Below are 14,193 nucleotides of genomic sequence, written 5' to 3' on the forward strand. Positions count from 1 at the left end.
ACAACATTTAATTGAAACATTTCATTTCAGTTAGATTTAGCAATAAGCAATAAGACAAACAAAAAAGGTTACATTAAATTAGAAACGACGATCTGTGTTAAAGGCGTTCGTTCCAACCCTCTCCATCACACTCACTTCTCCTCTCAGATGGGATGGTGGGCCAAATCAAAGGTCACAATGGGCCAACTTTGGCCCGTGGGCCCTACTTTGGGCATCTCTTGTATATACTATATAGCACAGGAAACTATACAGAAACAGAGTCATAGAAGTACCACTGCGACAGAGTCAAAAAATGTTGAGAATCACTGATTTAAAGTGATATTCCTATTATTATTTACGTTAAAGCCGAATTCTCACTTGTGGTGTCAGTTTTGAACCCTCATTGTAAATGTTCTGATGAAAATAAGTAATACAATAGCTCATTTTAAACATTTATATAAAAAGTACAGCGATTTTGTTACAATTCTTACTCCAAGAACCAACACATTTGAAAAATCATTAATTGAAAATTAATTCTTTTATTTATTCATTTTCACCTTAGACTCAACAACAGTAAATGTGCATTAGTATTTAACTTAGTGCTGCCAAATGATTAAACATGAGTAATAAAAGTTTGTATTTGCATAATGTGTGCCTGCTTTGTATCTTTAATGCGTATTTTAGAAAATGTTTACATATAATAAGCGTATTTATATATACACTATCGGTCAAAATTTGGGGTCAGTAGGATTTTTTTAATGTTTTAAAATAAGCTTCGGCTCACCAAAGCTGCATTTATTTGATCAAAAATAAAAATCGATCTATAAAATAATGGTTTAAAAGTAGTTTATCATTTAATTTAATCATTAATCCAGTCTTCAATCACATTTCAGCAATCACTCTGATTAATTATTATTGTTTTATTATTATGAATGGTAATAGTAATAAGAGCAATAATGACTGGAGTAATCATTTCATTTAAAACTACATACAATAAATGATAAATAAATGTTTAATAAATTAAAGAACAAATACTTTTTTTTTTTTTTTTACATGTAATAAGTGCCGCCTTGATGAACAGAATACTTTTCTTTAAAAAAAAAAAAACCTATAAAAAACTGACCCCAAACTTTTGACCAGTAGTGTATGTAATAAATTCATACAGCACACACACATATATCATGTAAAAAAACATGTAATTGTTTGACAGCACTAATCCAACTACAGCAAATTCAAATTCAGTCAATATCTGCAGATGTGTCTGTCTTGTTTATCTGCCAAATAAATCTAACAAACACTGTGAGGATAAACACAGCAGTAATGCCAATATAGCAAGTGAAAATAAGTCGTAGTGCATAGACAGACTCTGGGTCGAAGATCTGACGCAAACGTCCCAATCTCAGATACACCCCTAATCTGATCTCTGCTGCCAGTTCTCCTTGGATCCAGCAGAAATAGGAGCCTTTATCTTCCAGCTGCACAGGCCTGAAGTGTAGATGGTGACCGGTGTCAATGAAGATGCGAGACGTCCTATTCAGTCCCTCCATATACTGAGATAGATAAAGCGGCTTTGAGCCTTTATCCCAGGCCACTGCATACTGCGGTTTGGCACCAGGACAAGTCAGAACCAGATCAGAGTCTGTGGGGTGGTTGTAGAAGTGGATGGAAACCCCTGAATGAGCTTGATCATCAATCTCAAGGAACTTCATCAGAGCTTGTCTTTCTGGAGATACTTTAGGTTTTGGAGGACAGGTAGCGTTACAGTTCCTCACCTCAAGCTCCGCTCCGTAGCTGCTGCCTGAAAGTCCAAATCGTAAAGGAACGGCTGAGGAACCGCAGGGAGCCTCTGTCTCTGAATCACTCTGATAACGTACCTGAAGGTAGATGCTTTTGACAAAACAAAGTCCCACACGGGTCTGCTCACCCTGGATGTCACAGCGGTCACATTTAGACCATGACTGGTGCCGCGTGAACACCTGAAACATCTCTGCATCTTCTGCTTGAGTTCTCCGATTGAGGTTCCAGGGAAATAAAACGTGCCGGACCACCTGGACGTCAACATCGTAGCCGTAGAAGAACTCACCAGAGGCCGTGCCACAGATATAGTGGCCCGAGTCGGCTTTCTGGACCCTGAAGATGAGAAGGCTAAACAAGCGGATGGAAAAACGACTACGCAGATCTGACCCTCTGCCAACTTTGGATGATTCCAATAATGCAGTGCCTTCATAGTCTGTGAGGACTTTAGTGTTCCTGGAGCCAATGTGTTTTTGATAGTACCACACCACTGAATGGGTCTCCTCTGGTTTGCAACGACAAGGAAGATTGACGGTCATGTCAGAAAGGAAGGCCACAGTGTCAAAGACAAGAAATGCAGGACAGGCCTTCCTGGCAAAGATGTCCTCTATGTCCTGAGGAGCCTCATAGGCTGAAAGTAACAATGGGCAGATGGACCAAAAACAAAGGACTTGCACTTTTAACATATTTTGCCTGAAAACTAACAACACACAAAAAATATATGATACTTAAGAAACCAATGGATTTTTTTGTATAAACTATTATTTAGTGCAGTATTTTCCTGCTAATTCTTTAAGTTTTGTTGTAATGTCAGTCTCGTTATCCTCCATATGTGTCAGACCTGCCTCACAAACAACTGAAGTGTTTAAAATATCATCATTAGATGGATAACATTCACCTGCTGCAACGTTTAGCTTGTTGAATAGCTCCTCACAGGCTTTTAGTTCTGCCTGACTGAGAAGAGACAGGTTAATGCAAAAGCGGCCTGTTTTGGACAAGCCGTCCAGCACTCCAGTCACTCTTTCCTCATCCCCTGACTTTAGACACTGACACAGAATCAGAAGGAACTCTCCTAGAAGACCGAGGCCAATCTCAGTGCTGAAGATTTTTTGAAGAGCCTCTCCTCCGAGACTTACAAGGAGACTGTACTTTTCAAATGAGCATCCTGCAAACCTGCGCCAGTCACGGATGAACTCTGATGCACTTCTTGGCTGGACCTCAGATAATTGTGTCTTGAAGTAAACACAGAATGAAGTTAGTTATCAAGTAAGCGCTATCAGCTGGTTCGTTTGATTCATATGAAAACATCAAGGTCATTTGCTTTATAAAATGTCTCACCTGGACCTGCTCATATGAAGCGCATTCATACTTTGTCCTACAAGCAACTGGATTCCATGGTTGCTTTCGGGGTGCACCAGAGATGTCGTTTCGATCAAGTGGTTTCAAGTGAGATGCGAGAACAATGTCTCTGAAATAATTATATTAAATATTTAAAAAATATTTTATAACTATGTACCGTTAGGCTACACGGGAGAAACAGACATTCGAATCGTTGAATATATAACAGTAAGTTACATAAAAAACATTTCCTTAACACACCTGAATTCTTCGTAGCTGGCGACCTTTTGGTTCAAAGCACGAAACTTGGCATCATTTTCCCTCTGGTATTTTCTGTCCGCTTGCAGCGCCGAGTGTAGCTCTTTTTCGAGACAACTGAAATTTATCACATCAGAGTTCTCCATTCCTGCTGTTTCTCGACAAATATGATCAAAGTGCCACCCGATTTACTTCTTGAAGTTGAATGAAAACTTTTACCTCGAAATTCAGTAAGTCGCCACAGTCTTCGTTTAGCTGAACAGTAACGTTAATGCTAACGTTCTAGCTCACGCTTTCACACAACAAACTGGTCTCCATGACAACACGCACCAAGTTGTATTTACATGTTTGTGTAAAAATATAGAACTGATAAACTCATCTATTTAAAAAAAAAAAAAAACAATTGTACATGGTGTATAGGCAAACAAACAAAAAAACACCTAGCTGCAGTCATTTTTAAATGTACCCGATTTACCAACAAATTGTACAAGTGCGTTATTTCCTAGCCACAATTATGAACTCCGTAAACTACTGCAATTCAGTGCTGTACTTCTTTCTCTCTATAGTCTCGTTATCCTCCTTATGCATTTAACAGGCGTAACCTAAATACATGCTTAATTTTATTGAGAAAAATCATCCCTTGGCATATACAGTGCTTAGCATAGAGTACAGCCCATTTTCTCAGTGAATTATAGGCAATGTGTTTTGGTGCATTTAATCAACAGATTTGTTAAAATCATATTCTATTCACCAAACACATGAAATTGAAAGAGAATACAATTAAATTCAAGCAAATATATATATATATATATATATATATATATATATATTTTTTTTTTTTTTGCTTCTCTTGCATTTTCCTCTTTTTTTTTTTTTAAATTGTATTTAACTTTTTCTAACAAATTTGGGTGTACTACTTTCTGGACTGTTATCATAAGTTATTTAGTTAGATAAGCCCCAGATTTGGCTTCAGTACTGACTAATTAAATGTATATGCACAAAAATATTGTATAGCTTCCTATTAAAGATATGAATTTACAAGAGATTTGTGAGGGATGTACTGCTATGCGGAGCACTGTACATAATTTTTTGCCAAAATTAAATTCAATGTTTTCAATCAGGGAGTCTACATGAAATATTAATGCTAAAAGAAATCAAGTTATTACCATGATGTCACTTGTAAGTGTTAAGAGGGTTAATTTAACTGAACAAATCTAGCATTATTTACAAAGATGAAAAACTTAATACAACATCTCCCTTCAGACAGGCATTGAAGCCAAAGAATTCAACTTGTGCAAAACCTTAATTGACGAAATGCTTAAAGCAGTTTCCAGTTTATAGCAGGGTTCTTCATGTAAAATTTAGACTATTAAAATGACATTTATTGTTGGTCTATGGAACTATTATTTTTTAAAAGCATAGTTTGAACAAGCATTTCTACAAGTATTAGTGGTAGTGTTGCATGTACAAAAAAAAATTCACTTTCAAATACATTTAAACCTGCAACAATACTTTTTTTACTAGATTTTACACTTGTATACCCAGCAGAAATCTGAATAGAGCAAAACAAGTTTCTGCAATCAACAAACAAACACGCATGTACACTTTTGAGTACTTTATTGAAAACGACAAGCCAAATGTGTGCTCAGGCAATGCTGCCAGCATTGGAAGCAATCCTGGGCCACAGGTCTGCGCATTCCTTGGCTACAGGTCCTGTGATGGCAGAGCCTACAAGACAAAACAAATGATTTAGCATCAAGTAAATTGTGGAACTTGTACAAAATTGTCAGGTGTCAAAACAGAAATAGTTTGTTCCATCACGGATTGAGATTGAACAGCATGTGGAGACTGCCATCTCACCCAAGAGCAATGGGGTTCACTTTATCCTTCCACGACAACTCACCCAGCCACTGAGCAGACCAAGCAAGTGCTTTTACGAAGGACACAGACCAAGATCTGACATTCATAACTCACCTTTCATTTCTCCTTTGTTATTCACTATGACCCCTGCATTGTCTTCAAAGTATAGAAACACACCATCTTTTCGCCGATACGACTTCCGCTGTCGTATGACCACCGCAGGATGCACTAGAATAAGAGTTGTACAGTAAGCTTATATACGCACACTCAAACATTCATCATCACTACCTGATTTCATCAGAAATACGAAATAGATAAATGCAACCAGATACAATTTCTATCAGTACAACTAGGAACAACATTCAAAAATACAGTATATTAAATTAAATACAGAAAACTTCATAAACTGGAGAACTCTGCAAGTAACAAAACATTTGTCTTTTTGGGGTTAATTATGTCTGCTTCATACAAAAAGACATAGTGGGTGCACTTTTATAGTATAGTTTCATATGCTCAAATGAGTACATCCCATACAGATCCCTCTTTTTTTTTTTTACAATATATTTGTGCATATACATTAGTTAAGTACCAAAGCCAAGTATATAACTAATGGGGAGGGGGTGAAGGTATCAAATTAATATGTTGGGGAAATTAAATACAGAACAAGTAAAAAAAAATGTCATTCAGATTGTACTTTGCAATAAGTTTAGATGCATTCTGTATATTTCTAAAGATGTTGGGTGACCAAGCTCTTACTTTAATTGATATAACAGTTTAAAGCCTTTGTTTAAAATGCATCACAATATATTAGCCTCATCCACTGAGATCTGCATGAAAATATTAAATTTTCAAATTGGGGTGTCCCTCTATTATGCTGAGCACAGCATATGCTATGGATTTAGCTTAGTCATATAAACTGGGTGATCCCTAGGTATTATCCCTAAACCTACCCATGAATCTAACCTTACCTCCCATTACCTTGTATATTCTTAGGTACATACTCCAGTTACACACTGTAAAATGCAACAAAGATTTCCCCTCAATTAAACCTTTACCCGTTTATTAATTTTTGGACTGCTATCTTGAACTGAACAGGTCATGTCCGGTGTGCAAAACACTACTCATGAGGTGTATGTCTGCCTTGAGCTAGCCTTTTAAATTTCCATTCAAAATAGAAGCCAGTTGTAAAAGCACTCACCCTTTTTCCTGAGCTCTGGCTTGCCTTTCTTCACTGTGGCCATAACCATGTCGCCCACACCGGCGGAAGGCAGCCTGTTCAGACGACCCTTGATGCCTTTGACGGAAATTATGTACAGGTTTTTGGCACCTAAGTGAGAGGAAAAAAAGGCAGAGACAAGGGGAGTTGAATAAATTAACTAGTAATCGGTACACAGGTCCACTGACCCTCAGCTGATTCAACATAAAACGCAAAGATTTGTTCCATCACGGATTGAGATTGAACAGCATGTGGAGGCTGCCATCTCACCCAAGAGCAATGGGGTTCACTTTTTCCTTCCACGACAACTCACCCAGCCACCAAGCAGACGAAGCAAGTGCTTTTAAGAAGGACAAAAAGCTCATTCTCAAATAATTTACAGGCTGAAGCAATTACTTTTTGAATTGCAAAACCTAATCATAAATAGGAAATAGCCAAAAAACTTAAGTCATGAAATTTTCCGTAATCTAATGTAGATAACCGCTTCAAATCACAAGATGGACTAGTGGCTTGTGAATAATACTATAATAATTTGAAGCAAAAAAACCCACACATGAAGCCTGCATGACTGTTTACAATAGCGCACAGGGTCTTGACGTATTTTAAGTGTTATCACACTGAGGACATGAACCTCTTCAGCACTGCTGCTTTAACAGCACTACCATTTTATGAGACTATACACAAAGAAAAGCATTTAAACCATTATTAAAGTTTAAATTTAGATAAATATAATAATACTCAAAGTAACATTACCATTGCATAACGTAGTTCTCAATTAAGGAAAAATAATACTTTCTTGGGTTCCTACAAATTAAGAACTTAAACCAAATCACTCGGCACCAGCTGACAATCTGGGTTCAACAATGCGTTGGTGTCTGCGAGAATGTTTTGAATTAGGTGCTTTTCTAATCATGAAATACCTGAAAAATTACATACTGTAACCTGGTCACGGTCCATGTTTTGTTCAACAACCTCCATTGTGGTGTGAATTCTCCAAATTAAAGTCATGAAATGTTCATGCCTTGGTTTCAAAGAGATTTAAACCATTAAAATGGAGTTCAAAATTAAACCGAACAAAACCTGGAAATATGGAATGTGAAAGTGTCAGTCATTTGATTGGGTCCCTTCAATGAAGGCAAGTTTCTTACCCGTGTTGTCAGCGCAGTTGATGACCGCTCCCACTGGGAGACCCAGTGAGATGCGGAACTTGGCTCCCGATGACCCACCACGTCCTAAAAAGGACCAAAAATAAGAAATTAACATATACAGGAAAACCACCAAAATACACAAGTCCGATTTAATTTTATATTTGGCAAGGTCATTTAGCCAGTGTGCCATTCATTTATTGACTCTGCAAATCTATCAAACACTTAGCATATATAAAACAAACTAGTAAAGCAACAATCTACTCATTCACTTATAAATATCATTATAGAGAAGAGAAACTATATAGAACACTGGATATAAAAAAATTAAAACACTGAAAATGTCAACACCAGAAACTTTAGTTGGACAAAAAGCACAATAAACCGAACAAAATACGTTATTCTGCCTGGACTTTAGAGTCAACTTAAGTCAAACGATAAAGGGTTTAAACTGGTGCAAAATTATGTCTGTTGCACGGAATGGTTTCTTCAACTTACACCTTTAAGTGTGTACTTGTCGATAGTTGTAAGTTAGCGGACGTTTTCTGCCTGACTCCACTCAGCACAACACACATTATTTAAAATAATTACATTTCAGATAACTTCAGGTGTGGGAGCCCGTTCTGCACTAGTTTATTAGAGTCAAGTTTACACCTTAGCCTGGCATACAAACGTGCGACTACACTTTCCGTCGTTCAGACGAACGTCTACCGGTTTCACTGCGTGTTGTAAGCTCACTTCTCACATTTTACTCTTTACTTCTTTTAAATGGCTGCTAGCATAAAACTACTCCAGTGCTTGCTTTCGAACAGTACAAAACGTTACAACGAACCATAACTGGCTCCACGAGCTTCACTCTGCGTACTTAGCAAACATGGCTCCTCTTGCTAGCGGAAAGTGTGCATTTTTGTTTTAATCAAAGTCAAATTTCAGAATTGACATCAATATGTGTGAAATACACATCCTCTATGATCACATAAACGTGTGCTTTGCTTTATGGGGCTTTAATGCGGCTCATTTTAAGGATGATTGAGGATTTTCATGTGTGTTTCTTACCTCTCTTAGACATAGTCGCTGAAAGGGAAAGAGGAAGAGACAGAAAGGAATGATGGGATATAAGCGTGCGCGCACCACAGACTTCACAGCTTCCGGCGTCACGTCAGCTTCATTACTCGAGCATCGCCATCTAGTGTGTCGTATGTATGATTTGATTCATTTCAGTATCTCATGGTGATATTACAAAACTAGATATATCCAAGGGTGTCAAACTTAGTTGCTGTAGGAAAGCAACTTTGCACAGTTTGGTTCCAACCCTGCTTCGGTACACTTACCTGGAGGTTTAAAACAAGCCTGAATGACTTAATTAGTTTGATCAGGTGTGTTTAATTAGGGGTAAAGAGCTGCAGCCCTCCAGGAACTGAGTTTGACGTCTGAGTCCAAATAAAGGAATACACATTGATCAGTAATCATTAATATGTTAATATACAGTGGTGTATTAATAATCAGGATTGATCATATCATCAGGTTTGTTTCTTATCTTTGTGCCATTCAGCTGTAGGATAATGTACATGCCTCCAGTTGTTTTCACAGAACAAAATAATGTTGCAATAATGAGAAAGGGAAAAAATGCTTAAACCTGAGTTGATTTTAATACATAAATGATACATTTTCAGTTTACCAGCCCTTTAAAAATGGCCATTTCTCATTGCATGCTAAAGTTACTGTCTATATGACTAATTACATCTTTGTGGAGAACTATTTTTACTTGCTATAAATGTATGTCATATAATGTATATTGTACAATGTGCTAGAATATACACTGAAACTATTCAAGAAATGAATCATTCACCCAAAACTGAAAATTTGCTGTTAATTTACTGACCTCTCAGACCAGCCAAGTTGTGATGGATTTTTTTTTCTTCAGAAGATCTTCAAAGAATATATTTTTTTGGTTCTGTAGTCCTTGGTGATTCATAAAAGCACACTGAGAGTCCAAAAACATTCAGAGCATGGGCATTTCTGAGCATTTCTCAGAGCTTTACTGCCCAAACTAGAACAGAGTCCTCACCATGTTTCACTGAATGCTGCAAGCACCTATTCTTTCATCCAACTCTATCTTTCACATGTCTTAAACAATTCCATTAAAAAAAGAAATCTAACTCTATACTGTATTTTGTGGTTATATTCTAAAGTAGAGAATGAAAAATGATTTTATATGGTCATTATACTATCACTAAAACAACAAATGTAATGGTGGGCTAAAACTAGCAGCAAACTTGTATTTTTAGGTGAACAATCATTTGAACACATCATATTGCCCATGATTTGTGTAATTTCTAACTGACAAAGCTGAAAGACACAAAAAAAATAAATCATTTAACATCACGCAAAAATTCATGATTTATACAAGTATACAATGTGTCCAATAACACAACAATCAAATATTTTTTTAAATATGCATTTGCATTATTGCGTCTTAAGTATAGGCAACATGATATACAGTACAGTTTTGTACGCAAATTTTCATTCATTCAAAGGTCAGATGACTTAATACAGTAATTAAATCAACTGATTCTTATTTATTTAACAATGTTTAAAAGAATTATATTTCATATATTTATTAACACCATAGTACATTTTTTAGGAATCTTTGATCAATAGAAAAATGCAGAATAAAAGCATTTCTTTCAAAAAATAATTATAGAAGAAAGAATGAAAGAAAAAAAGAATTCTCTACAATTAAGTGGCATACAGTGCATCCGGAAAGTGTTAATAGCGCTTCACTTTTTTCACATTTTTTATGTTACAGCCTTATTCCAAAATGGATTAAATTAATTTATCTCCTAAAATTATACACACAATTCCCAATAATGACAATGTGATTTTTTTTTAAATCGTTGCAAATTTATTAAAAATAAAAAACCTGAAAAAAAAAACATGTACTCAAGTATTCACAGCCTTTGCCGTGAAGCTCTAAATTGAGCTCAGGTACATTCTGTTTCCACTGATCATTCTTGAGATGTTTCAGCAGCTTAATTGGAGTTGCACCTGTGGTCAATTCATTCTACATGATTTGAAAAGGCATACACCTGTCTATAAAGTCCCAGGGTTGACAGTGCATGTCAAAGCACAAACCAAGCATGAAGACGGAAGCCACTCCCCACCTGGAATTTGCCAAAAGGTGTCTGAAGGACTCTCAGACCATAAGAAACTAAATTCTCTGGTCTGATGAGACTAAAATTGATCGAGTTACGTTTGGAGAAAACCAAGCACCGTTCATCACCAGGCTAATACCATCCCTACAGTGAAGCATGGTTGTGGCAGTATCATGCTGTTGGGATGTTTTTCAGCAGCAGGAACTGGAAGACTAGTCAGAATAGAGGGAAAGATGAATGCAGCAATATACAGAGACATCCTGAATGAAAACTTGCTTCAGAGTGCTCTTGACCTCAGACTGGGGCGATGGTTCATCTTTCAACAGGACAATGACCCAAAGCACAACAACTTTTTGAATGTCCTTGAGTGGCCCAGCCAGAGCCCAGACCTAAATCCTATTGAACATCTCCTATTGATGTACGCCATCGCTTCCCATCCAACCTGATAGAGCTTGAGAGGTACTGCAAAGTGGAATGGGCAAAAATTTCCAAAGACAGGTGTGCCAAGCTTGTGGCATCATATTCAAAAAGATATGAGGCTGTAATTGTTACCAAAGGTGCATCAACAAAGTCATGAGCAAAGGCTGTGAATTCTTACAGTGTGTACATGTGATTTTTCTGTTTTTTTAATTTAAAAAAAAATCTTTTTTTCACATTGTCATTATGGCATATTGTGTGTAAGATTTGGAGGAAATGAATGAATTTAATCCATATTTTGCAATAAGGCTTTAGCATAAAAAATGTGGAAAAAGTGAAGCGCTATGAATACTTTCCGGATGCACTGTATATTAAAGTGAAGTCACCATATAATTATATTCATATGTATGGTAGGGCAAATAATAATGTTAAAATACATTTAAGCCTTTGGAAATTATTTAAGAAGACTTGATAGCCTGAGCTGTTACACAAATAAATAAATAAATAAATAAATAAATAAATAAATAAATAAATAAATAAATAAATAAATGTATCTGATGTTGGTTTGACCAACTGTTTCTGGCCAAAGGTCTATTGCTACAAGACTATGACTAACAGTTTCTACAGACACGGCTGCCAGTTTTATTTATATGTCTGAAATGAGTTTCATCAGAACACCTGTCAGGATGTTGACGAAAAAGCACAGCATCATCAAGGCCAAGGGGAAAAAAAGTTAATGCTTATTGCATAAGACTAACAAGGTGACCTTATAAAAAGTAAAACATTTCAAGAATTACAATAATAACTTTAGGCAAGTGCTGCTGTAAGGCTAGATCACCTTGCTTAAAAGCCCCCTTGACGACAAAGAAAAATAAAGGGCAACAGTAACTAAAATGTAAGGGCAACTAAAATGTATTTCATTTGGAAAGAGCGGTGGAGTTCTGTGGAGTTTTTTTATGGGTTGATGTGCCAAACTGAAGTTTTTTGGACAGGTGGATGAGTTATTTGTCTTAGAGTAAAATTGCAAGGCTAAGGGATACTTCGCTGTAGTAGAGGGTCTTATTTATGTGAAAGACATTATGGATTCTTTGATGCATCAAGCCATATTGAGAAAGACTGAAGCTTGATGATCGATGGGCTTTCCAGCATTCATTTTAAAAACACATCCAAATCCACAGAAAGCCTGGTTCATTGATCATTCTGGAATGTTTTTATAGTAAACTCAGTCCTGGAGGGCTGATGTCCTGCAGAGTTTAGCTCTAACTCCAATCAAACACACCTACCTATAGCTTTCTATTGATCTTGAAGACAGTGATTAGCATGTTCAGGTGTGTTTGATTAGAGTTGGAGCAAAACTCTGCAGGACACCAGCCCTCTTGGACCAAGTTTTCTCATACATGTTCTAGATGGTCTCTACTTTCAAATCTTATAAAAAATTTGATGGGACTTGTAAAAAGCAGTGGCAATGTGAAAACCAAAGATTATCAATCCTCTGGATGTTTTTAAGCAGGGAATGGACCAATAGTCCAGCACAAAGAGGTGACTTAAAGAGCCCATATTATATATGAAATAGGGTCATATTTAGGTTGTAAGGGTCTCCAACAACAGTCTAATATGCATGCAAGGTCAAACAACACTTTGATGGTCTTATAATATGCATTTATTTTTACCTAGTTATCCCAGCGACTCCCATATGAATCGTTCAGCGATTCATTTGTACCCAAACCCGTCCTCAGCGCGAAGCTAATCTGCGCTGATTGGACCAATGACAGGCTGCTGCGATTGGTCGACGACACTGACAGGCTTCAGGGCGAGACAGAGTGAAATGCCCAGCAGATTATCAACAATATAAAAGTAGTCACAGTGTACACACGCTTCATAGTGGATTTTGGCTGCCAGTGGGTGAATGTAAATACAGACGATGGACTAGAAAATACTGACGACTAACTATTTTATCAAGCAAAAAGTCCAAGAACTGGTGAGGATATGTCCTAGCAGTCTACTTGCTCTTTTTACACACACGCACACACAGGGCCGGCGCGTCCAGAATAGAGACGGCGCGGCGGCGACACCTCCCTCCCCCTCCGCGTCCTCAGTTACATCCGCGATTACAACTTTAAGATTTCAACCGCGACACCCCCTAAAGTCCTCACTTTACAAACGGGTCCCTTTGATCACCCTTTGCCTAGAGCTTTACCCTATTCAGAGACACGCACACACACACATCAACCTCCTAAGAGGAGACACTCACACAAACGACCGTCCTCAGAGGAGCCACACACACACACATTACACACACACACATAGCTGACTATCCATAAACAAAGCGGCACGCGTCGCGTTTTCAACGTAGCTTTACACGCGATATGAGAATATAAAGAGTTAACCTGATACAGCACACGCGGTTACAAGTAACAAAACACAACTAAATGCATAATTTGCAAGCTAGAGTAAACGAGGCAACAATTTTAATCGCACGTACTTACACTGGTGAAATGGGGGAAGAAACTGATTCATGATGCACTGATCCTTGTTCTGACAGTCTTTACCGATCCTTCCTTTAACAAACTGATGAAGTCTTCTTTGTAAGCAGGTAGTTTCCAGAGGCTCTCGATCTGCTCAAGGCTAGGCTATATGCTAAGGTTTCATCTTTGGGTGAACTGTCAATAATCTCCATCTGCACAGCGTGACTTCATTCTACCGGTGTCTGTGTGTGTCTCTGTGTGTGTGTGTGTGACTTTTTTCTGTTAGTGGGCGGAGCCGCAGGTTTCAAATCTCCCGGGCTTGCGCGTGCAACTACTTGTGTTTCGTAGCTGCGTCATCGCGAAACACCTAATAACTCGTTATCAAGACGACTCGTTTGAAGCACTATGAGTCGACTCTTTTATAGATGAATCAATAGTTTTAAACACTGTACACTTACAGATTTAAGCCTTAGCTGGATATTTCACTTCACTTAGAGCTGTGTGACACACTACATGGAAGGGCATTTTCAAAAAGCCATAATATGGGCTCTTTAAGCACTTAGAGG

The 14,193-nt window shown here is 37.4% G+C and overlaps 3 protein-coding genes across 3 annotated transcripts; all 3 read right to left on the reverse strand.

Annotated features, from left to right (window-relative positions):
- Positions 1–1,150: 1,150 nt before the first annotated feature.
- Positions 1,151–2,534, reverse strand: LOC130221323 (Ig-like V-type domain-containing protein FAM187A). Its single transcript, XM_056453745.1, has one exon. The coding sequence runs from the start codon at positions 2,457–2,459 to the stop codon at positions 1,218–1,220; it is 1,242 nt and encodes a 413-aa protein (XP_056309720.1). The 5' UTR covers positions 2,460–2,534; the 3' UTR covers positions 1,151–1,217.
- ccdc103 (coiled-coil domain containing 103) lies at positions 2,455–3,523 on the reverse strand. Its single transcript, XM_056453746.1, has 3 exons — positions 3,373–3,523; positions 3,112–3,241; positions 2,455–3,005 (listed from the first exon to the last, which is right to left on the reverse strand). The coding sequence occupies exons 1-3, from the start codon at positions 3,513–3,515 to the stop codon at positions 2,535–2,537; spliced, it is 744 nt and encodes a 247-aa protein (XP_056309721.1). The 5' UTR covers positions 3,516–3,523; the 3' UTR covers positions 2,455–2,534.
- A 1,446-nt stretch (positions 3,524–4,969) lies between these two features.
- Positions 4,970–8,754, reverse strand: rpl23 (ribosomal protein L23). The gene is made up of 5 exons (XM_056453747.1): positions 8,647–8,754; positions 7,594–7,677; positions 6,428–6,556; positions 5,344–5,457; positions 4,970–5,097 (listed from the first exon to the last, which is right to left on the reverse strand). The coding sequence occupies exons 1-5, from the start codon at positions 8,657–8,659 to the stop codon at positions 5,015–5,017; spliced, it is 423 nt and encodes a 140-aa protein (XP_056309722.1). The 5' UTR covers positions 8,660–8,754; the 3' UTR covers positions 4,970–5,014.
- Positions 8,755–14,193: the final 5,439 nt, after the last annotated feature.

This window comes from Danio aesculapii, chromosome 3, assembly GCF_903798145.1.
Source record: "Danio aesculapii chromosome 3, fDanAes4.1, whole genome shotgun sequence".
NCBI classification, from domain to species: domain Eukaryota; kingdom Metazoa; phylum Chordata; class Actinopteri; order Cypriniformes; family Danionidae; genus Danio; species Danio aesculapii.

What these genes read in the sequence shown, in the direction of transcription:
- LOC130221323 (XM_056453745.1), bottom strand. Translation starts at nt 2,459, where the DNA reads ATGTTAAAAGTGCAAGTCCTTTGTTTTTGGTCCATCTGCCCATTGTTA.
- ccdc103 (XM_056453746.1), bottom strand. Translation starts at nt 3,515, where the DNA reads ATGGAGAACTCTGATGTGATAAATTTCAGTTGTCTCGAAAAAGAGCTA. An exon ending in GCCAGCTACGAAGAATTCAG is followed by an intron (nt 3,242 to 3,372) that starts GTGTGTTAAGGA and finishes TAATTATTTCAG; the next exon opens with AGACATTGTTCTCGCATCTC. An exon ending in CTTCATATGAGCAGGTCCAG is followed by an intron (nt 3,006 to 3,111) that starts GTGAGACATTTT and finishes GTTTACTTCAAG; the next exon opens with ACACAATTATCTGAGGTCCA.
- rpl23 (XM_056453747.1), bottom strand. An exon ending in GCCAGAGCTCAGGAAAAAGG is followed by an intron (nt 5,458 to 6,427) that starts GTGAGTGCTTTT and finishes CTCTTATTCTAG; the next exon opens with TGCATCCTGCGGTGGTCATA. An exon ending in TAACAAAGGAGAAATGAAAG is followed by an intron (nt 5,098 to 5,343) that starts GTGAGTTATGAA and finishes TTTGTCTTGTAG; the next exon opens with GCTCTGCCATCACAGGACCT.